Source organism: Salvelinus sp. IW2-2015, linkage group LG17 (assembly GCF_002910315.2).
Source record: "Salvelinus sp. IW2-2015 linkage group LG17, ASM291031v2, whole genome shotgun sequence".
Lineage (NCBI taxonomy): Eukaryota > Metazoa > Chordata > Actinopteri > Salmoniformes > Salmonidae > Salvelinus > Salvelinus sp. IW2-2015.
In genome coordinates, this window is record NC_036857.1 from 17,259,791 (window position 1) to 17,268,549 (window position 8,759).

The window sequence follows — 8,759 nt, forward strand, 5'->3', positions numbered from 1 at the left end:
TGTGCGTATGGAAGAATTCTGTGATATTTTATTTCAGCTCATGAAACATGGGAGCAACACTTTACATGTTGCATATATAATTTTGTTCAGTACTATGACTCTGGTTAAAAGGATGACTGGTTACTTACTGTATGTTCTCTAATCATGACGAAAGACTCTCCATAGAACTAACATTGTAGCTCTTTAACGTTCATTCTATGAGCCATACTTCATGATTATATGTTCTCTTGCAGTGCCAATGCTTTCCACCGGTTATGGTTTTGAACTGACACCCATTGTTCATGACTGGATAAGAGCGTGATCTAATGATTATCAAAAGGGTATTACACGGGTATTAGATTCTAATACGCTCGACCAGATAGGGTTAGTGATAAGGCCCATGGCTGGTGGAGGTTTAATGCTTTCAGTTATACTAGTTAAAGACCTAAGCCCCATATATCCAGGAGGCTTATAGCTGTGGAGCTGATAGACTTCCTTACACTGTCATCTGGTTTAGGTAAAGCTGACTGACTAGTGCGCTCACACCCATTGCATGCTAGTGCCCTTGACTGGGGAAGGTTTAGTCAAAGACAGTACAGTTAGAAGATGGGCTAAAACTGCTTCTCCAATTGGAATCCCTGATCACACCTGTAGGCGTTGGCTAGCTAAGCACATTCGCAGAACAAGTTATTGATCTAAATGTCGTCTCGCGCCGAATTGTCAATGTGCAGGCCATCAAATTAAACCACTCCTTTGATATAAAGTCGTTTTTGATAAAAATGACAACATCTCAGTTTGTAATTTTCACGAGGTTGGAGTAATTGCATTTTCAACTACTTAAGACATTGGCTCGAATCTATGTCGTGCCTTTAGATTTTGATCAAATTAACAACTAAGGAAGAATTTTTCACTTCTCTTATTGACTTCTCAAACCCCAAACCGCGGCCTGGTCTGCTTGGTCTGTTTCGCAAGTGTTCCTGGAAGTCTTGCGATGTTGCGTCTCTGGGTTTAGAAACTGTGGTTTAGTGCTAGAGTTGCTCATGGATAGACTGGGTATCAGTCTGGTTGTGCCATTATGCCACTCCTTGTCATGCCAAACATAAAGACTGGGACAAGGCTAGCCCATAACAATAATAATTCTTAACATTCATGACTTGCTAAGGCCTCTACTAACATACGTCACTAGTCAAGGTGCCCATGGCTATACTGTAGCGGTGCCACTTTCCATCCCCTGCACGTCCAGATGGCACACTTGGTGAAAACCCACGTGGCCCAAGGCCTGATGGGATACTCAACACCTCAGAGGGAGTTTGAGTAATTACCCCACCACCACCAGCACCACAGCGATGTCTCCCCTCTCCTGGCAACGTCAAAAGATAAACCCTAAATCAACCAACTCAGGAGGGCCACTGGAGAAATGCCTAGGCACTCGTTCCTTTATGCTCTATTTTTAGGAATCTTCCATTCAAAAGAGAGGCGACGGAGAGAACAACTATTGTTTTTGTAGGAAGAGGAGCGGCGTCAGAAACAAAAGACATTAATCAACTCAGCCTCATTCCTCGGGGTGAGAGGAGGACGGTTGTGAATACAGGAGGTATTGTTATAAATAAGTGAGGGAAGAAAGAGGGCAGGAGGTGGTTTTAGGAAAAGCATATTGTCGTCTGCTTTGTCATCTTCTTTGACTCCCCCGCAGGTGTCAGTGGAAATGGTTTTAAATGTTTGGCTTCGATTTGATTTGGTGTTGGCGATGAAACTTGCTGTCACCTGAAATATGCTAAAAGTGGATAAATCATTGACTCAAAAGCCAAGATGACATTTTGTGTGATGCTGGTTGGTGTTGCTCTCACTGTTCCCCTAAAATATGTCAACTGCTTTACACAACCATAACTATAAAGCAGTTCTATGTACACCACAGTATATTATTTTATACCATTGGTAAAAGAGCAAACGTAACATATTGTATGATGCTAGTTGGTGTCTATTTTTGGGGACTTTTTGGGGGGGGGGTAAAAAGCTGGCGTTCTCGGCGTCACTGTCGCGGTCATTGTCACATGCATTTGTGTGCTCCAGCTTCCAGATGGCAGCTGCCACAAATCCCTTCTCGCACTGTGACGTGTGACACAAAGACGTACGTGTGGAGAGACATGCCTGTAAACGTTATGGCCTGCAGCACTTTCTTAACTCCTCGGCATAATGTATAACATTCATAATCAAAAAGGATTTGCTATTGCTCAATCCCACCTAAAGAAGAGGGGATTGAGATCTTAAATGGCACCTTATCCGGGGACCTTGGACCCCATCCGATACAGTAGTCCCAGGGTTTGGTGGGTGTAAGTGAAGCCTAATACATTTCCCTGCTTTTGGTCATGTTATTAAATATTATGAACTGTATATTCTAAATTGTCCCCATTTGCTGAGTTATATCTCAGAAAAGCTTGAGTAAGCTGTCCATGTGATTGCAAGGGATTTTCTTGAGCAGRTTTTCTGTAAAAACAGAATTTAGCACATGCTAAATGGGACAGTGTTAGACTAGCACTCAGAATATGCAACAGCAGCTAGAAACAAGTTATATAAATGTGTCAATTATAAACGGCAAGAAAAGTGCTATTACACTACATTCGTTTTTTAAGAATGTGTTGTCTTCTAGAGGGGGATATAGGTATGGAGGGAGACAGGTATGGAGGGACACAGAGAGGAAGGGCAGAGGTGGGATTTGTAACCCGGTTGGTAGCACTACCACTAGATCAGACTCCGGCCCYGGCCAAAGTCTACTGTACATAATGTAAATTAATGACCGTCTCTACCCAATTGACGGACTCACCTGCTTTGGACCACGATACTGTCTTGATAGAGGCGATCGAACATGCAGATCTTCAGGACAATGCTTGGCTGGGCCACCCACACGGGCACGCACACAGCCGTCCCTCGGACCCCAATGGATATCTGTGAATAGACAAGGCCCCCGTCAATCAAAACTAGTGCTTGGATGATTCCGGGATATGCCAGAAGGACATTCATCTCATTAGCCCTCACACATTATATATTATTATAAACTGGGTGGTTCGAGCCCTGAATGGTGATTGGCTGAAAGTCGTGATATATCAGACCGTATACCATGGGTATGACAAAACTTATATTTTTACATATAATTTTATTGGCTACATCACTCCTATCACACATTCTCAAGAGAGGAAAGCTGTTTTTGTCATACATAAGTTAACGCCTGGCTATTGGCTTTGGCTGAATAGACTTTTGCTGTAGTTTTAGTTCACTCAGGTAATGATGATGACATCATGAGGAAAATCTTACTGGTTCACAGGTTGGGTCGGAGAACTTGATGTGGAAGTCCAACTTAGCCTCCCCTGGTACGGTGGGTGTGAATACAATCTCCAACTTGACACTTTCAAACGGGCCCACCTCCCCCTCTCTGACCTAGGCATGGGAGTTAGTCTTGAGGGAACATGTCACAACAACAGTCACATCATCAAGTGCAGGATCAGCGGTATTCATTAGTGTACAGCGTAGCAAAACATTCTGCAACGGAATTTTTTTTGCAATGAAAACTAGTTTCATATTGGACAAATTCAAGTAGGTCCCTCCCCATTTTGGCCCATTTGCTTCTGTTTGGTTCCTAGTGAATACACTCCAGGTGAAATCTTTTTAGGGCTGGTTTTAATATAGTACCCTACATCTCATGATAGTGATACTGATGTGAAATTTCAAAGTCATATAAAATCTAACTACAGTCAATGCTGGGTGTCCTCCTCTGCACCATAACACAGGGATTTCAATAATACGTTGTGGAAGGAAGAACACTTCAGTGTGGAACATCACTCCAGGAAAGTTTCAATTCTCTGGGAGCACAATGTGTATGAATGCGTAAAATGGTGAAAACACACACACGAAAGGTAGCGGGAGAAGCAATGCACCATTACCCCCAAGACAGGAGTAATGAGCCCAGAATGCGCCAACAACTAGACAGGTAGAGACCGCAGGACACATGACATTAGTGCACAAACCCACCATGGAGAGACAGACAGAGATGACAGACTATCACTACAGAACTAGTGTGGATGTGTGTGTGTGTATGTGTGTGCTGTAATTTTTTATGCATTTGTTCATATCTGATAATTCACCATTTTACGCATTCACACACAAAGACCAAGGCAGACATCTATCAATACAGAACTATACAGAGAAGTGGGGATGAAGAAAAGTTGTATCATAATAACACCAAAGGGCCCGATTTACATAGCACCTCTTATATTCAGTTACTTACGTTCTTAACATACAGTTGAAGTTGGAGTTTACATACACCTTAGCCAAATACATTTAAGTTTTTCACAATTCCTGACATCATTTAATCCTAGTAAAAATGCCCTGTCTTAGGTCAGTTAGGATCACCACTTTATTTTAAGATTGTTAAATGTCAGAATAATAGTAGAAAGCTTTAATTTATTTCAACACATTCCCAGTGGGTCAGAAGTTTCCTTACACTCAATTAGTATTTGGTAGCATTGCCTTTAAATTGTTTAACTTGGGTCAAACGTTTTGGGTAGCCTTCCACAAGCTTCCCACAATAAGTTGGGTGAATTTTGGCCCATTCCTCCTGACAGAGCTGGTGTAATTGAGTCAGGTTTGTAGGCCTCTTTGCTCGCACACGCTTTTTCAGTTCTGCCCACAAATGTTCTATGGGATTGAGGTCAGGGCTTTGTGATGGCCACTCCAATACCTTGTCTTTGTTCTCCTTAAGCCAATTTGCCACAACTTTGGAAGTATGTCCATTGTCCATTTGGAAAACCCATTTGCGACCAAGCTTTAACTTCCTGACTGATGTCTTCAGATGTTGCTTCAATATATTCACATAATTTTCTCTTCTCATGATGCCATCTATTTTGTGAAGTGCACCAGTCCCTCCTGCAGCAAAGCACCCCCACAACATGATGCTGCCACCCCCGTGCTTCACGGTTGGGATGGTGTTCTTCGGCTTGCAAGCGTCCCCCTTTTTCCTCCAAACATAACAATGGTCATTATGGCCAAACAGTTATATTTTTGTTTCATCAGACCAGAGGACATTTCTCCAAAAAGTACYATCTTTGTCCCCATGTACAGTTGCAAACCGTAGTCTAGCTTTTTTATGGCGGTTTTGGAGCAGTGGCTTCTTCATTGCCGAGCTGCCTTTCAGGTTATGTCGATATAGGACTCGTTTTACTGTGGATATAGAGGTCCTCCACAAGGTCCTTTGCTGTTGTTCTGCGATTGATTTGCACTATTCGCACCAAAGTACGTTCATCTCTAGGAGACAGAACGCGTCTCCTTCCTGAGGGGTATGACGGCTGCGTGGACCCATGGTGTTTATACTTGCGTACTATTGTTTTTTTACAGATGAACGTGGCACATTCAGGCATTTGGAAATTGCTCCCAAAAATGAGGTCTTAGCTGATTTATTTTGACTTTCCCATGATGTCAAGCAAAGAGGCACTAAGTTTGAAGGTAGGCCTTGAAATACATCCAGGGGTACACCTCCAATTGACTCAAATGATGTAAATTAGCCTATCAGAAGCTTTTAGAGCCATGACATCATTTTCTGGAATTTTRCAAGCTGTTCAAAGGCACAGTCAACTTAGTTATGTAAACTGTGAGTGGTTGAAAAATGAGTTTTAATGACTCCAACCTAAGTGTACGTAAACTTCCAACTTCAACTGTATGGACTAAAAATTGGACTAAACTTTTGTTCTTCATTCAACATTCCAGTCTCTTCTACAAAGAACTGGTGTTGTACCATAGTAATTATTTTCCAGTGTTGATATAGCAACACTATAGCAGTTACTCAAAGGTGCTGTACCTCTCCAATGGTGATGTCACTGCTGCTGTCTGAGGGCTCTTCTGTGCTGGCCTTGAGGGCCGGGCCTCCCTCGTGCTGCTCTGAGGCCAGGCTGCGTCTTCCTGAGGCAGCCTCCACACCCCCCAGGGTCTCTAACACAGCAGGTGTCTGGGCCCCTGATACCACATACATATGTACACATGAGCGCAGAAATGACACACCCCACACACACTGCACCGCAKGCACGCARGCAAATAAAAAATATATTTAACATGCTGAGTAGAGAGATGTTTCATTTTTATACATCAAAGAGCCATGTGTTTTATTTACCTGACTGTTTGGAGTCTGAAGACAGCAAGGGTTCCTGACTCTTCCTTTCTGATTTGAGTTCTCCTGAGTCCCGTGATGCAGGGCTCTCCTGGTTGTCAGAGGCTGCTGCTATTGAAGTGCTCCTTTCCTGTGAAAGCTACACACACAAGCACACACACACTTACAAACCCCTATACCACTGTCCAGCACTGGCCAGAGCAGTGTCTATTGGATATATTCAAATTACAGTGCACTCCGCTAACAAGACAGCCGGACCCGTGGGCTCAGTTGGTAGAGCATGGCGCTTGCAACGCCAGGGTTGTGGGTTTCATTCCCCACGGGGGGACCAGGATGAATATGTATGAACTTTCCAATTTGTAAGTCGCTCTGGATAAGAGCGTCTGCTAAATGACTTAAATGTAAATGTAATAGGAATCAATTGCTCATGGTAAAAAAGTATATATTACTGTAATGTTTCTATAAACCTGATATGACACAGGGACATGCATATGACTGGGATCACGGGTCAGTGTCTCACCTCGGTGCTGGCGGAGGAGGCCTCAGACAAGGCATGAGCCTGGGCTTGGAGCTGGGACTGCGCTAGGCTAGGGCAGGGGGAGGAGACCAGGGTGAAGCATGTCCCCAGGGCCCCCCTGTTGGTCAGGGTGATAGCCCGGGAAATGGTCTGGCCCACCACGTGGGTACCAAAGACAATAAGGTCGATGTCCACAGACAGCTAGGAGTCATGAGACACAATGAAAAGGTGCATAAGTACTAAGAAAGCACATGGATGAGGTACACAGTATTTGAGAGGGTACATTTGTAGAGATGAATATCCCAAGATTGTAAATGCAATACTATACATAAGGAATAGAAGAATTGAGGGCCGTGTGCAGCAATTTCAGGAAATATGCAGATGACAGCAGGTAGTAGGATACTAAGATAAATCGGCACTCTTCAGACGAGGTCCTTCTTAGTACTCACATGACTTTTCTTAATGGTACATCTGATGGGCACAGAGAAGGGGCCAGCTGCTGACACAAACTGGACCTCTCCCTTCAAATCCTTATTCATCTAGAAGGACATCAATGGTGATAATTTGTTAGGGAGGTAAATAACTCTTGGAGACAGATGGGTATGCTTGTCTGTCTGTTTGTCTGACTGACTCACCATTGGTTGAAAAATGACCTGCATGTCACAGGCCATCCCAGCTGATATTGGACCAGGAGGCTCGAAGCTGAAACAGAAGATTCAACCCAATTCAAACAAATGCATCTCACACATAGTGGGATATACAGTGCATTCGGAAAGTATTCAGACTCCTTGGGTTTTCCCACATTTTGTTACGTTACAGCCTTATTCTAAAATTGATTATATTGTTTTTTTCCCCTCATCAATCTACACATAATACCCCATAATGACAAATCAAAAACAGGTTTTAGACAGTGAAACATCACATTTCCATAAGTATTCAGACTCTTTACTAAGTACTTTGTTGAAGCACCTTTGGCAGTGATTACAACCTCAAGTCTTCTTGGGTATGACGCTACAAGCTTGGCACACATGTATTTGGGGGAGTTTCTCCCATTCTTCTCTGCAGATCCTCTCGAACTCTGTCATGTTGGATGGGGAATGTCGCTACACAGCTATTTTCAGGTCTCTCCTGTTGGATCAGGTTCAAGTCCGGGCTCTGGCTGGGCCACTCAAGGACATTCAGAGACTTGTCACGAAGCCACTCCTGCGTTGTCTTTGCTGTGTGCTTAGGGTCATTGTCCTGTTGGAAGGTGAACCTTCACCCGTCTGAGATCCTGAGAACTCTGGAGCAGGTTTTCATCAAGGATCCCTCTGTACTTTGCTCTGTTCATCTTTCCCTCGATCCTGACTAGTCTCCCAGTCCCTGCCGCTGAAAAACATCCCCACAGCATGATGCTGCCACCACGCTTCACCYTAGGGATGGTGCCAGGTTTCCTCCAGACGTGACGCTTGGCATTCTGGCCAAATAGTTCAATCTTGGTTTCATCAGACCAGAGAATCTTGTTTCTCATGGTCTGAGAGTCCTTTAGGTGCCTTTGGTAAACGCCAAGCAGGCTTTCATGTGCCTTTTACTGAGTAAATGGCTACCGTCTGGCCACTCTACCATAAAGGCCTGTTTGGTGGAGTGTTGCGAGATGGTCGTCCTTCTGGAAGGTTCTCCCATCTCCACGGAGTAACTTTGGAGCTCTGTTAGAGTGACCATCGGGTTCTTGGTCACCTCCCCTTCTCCCCCGACTGCTCAGTTTGGCTGGGCGGCCAGCTCCATTTAAGAATGATGGAGGCCGCGGTGTTCATGGGGACCTTCAATGCTGCAGATGCAGACATTTTTGGTATGTTGTTGTTGGACATAAAAGACTGTAACATCACCAGGAAATCAACTCAAAATTATATTCATTTTAAAAATGTATTCTGATTTTTGAAGCCTGTCAATCACACCTATACATACCCTATGCTATGTATTTATTTACATACTTACATCAAAATTTGTTAAAATACTAGTGAGAGAAATCATATTGTCATATCATGCTATTTCAAATAGATAGAAATCAGATTGACTTTCAGTAGTTCCAAAGACAGTCGACAGTAGCCTGCTGTGCCCTGGAAATGAATGAAA

General features: G+C 43.6%; 1 protein-coding gene across 3 annotated transcripts in view; it reads right to left on the bottom strand.

Moving 5' to 3' along the window:
* Positions 1 to 8,759, bottom strand: part of cfap74 (cilia and flagella associated protein 74) — a 49,169-nt gene that overhangs the window by 28,974 nt on the left and 11,436 nt on the right. For all 3 annotated transcript variants that reach the window (XM_024005440.2, XM_024005439.2, XM_024005438.2), the window contains exons 15-21: positions 7,283 to 7,349; positions 7,097 to 7,186; positions 6,651 to 6,848; positions 6,134 to 6,269; positions 5,825 to 5,979; positions 3,289 to 3,411; positions 2,801 to 2,922 (exon numbers count right to left, since the gene is read on the bottom strand). In XM_024005440.2, the coding sequence (XP_023861208.1) occupies positions 2,801 to 2,922; positions 3,289 to 3,411; positions 5,825 to 5,979; positions 6,134 to 6,269; positions 6,651 to 6,848; positions 7,097 to 7,186; positions 7,283 to 7,349 (891 nt within the window). The remainder of the gene's footprint in view (positions 1 to 2,800; positions 2,923 to 3,288; positions 3,412 to 5,824; positions 5,980 to 6,133; positions 6,270 to 6,650; positions 6,849 to 7,096; positions 7,187 to 7,282; positions 7,350 to 8,759) is intronic.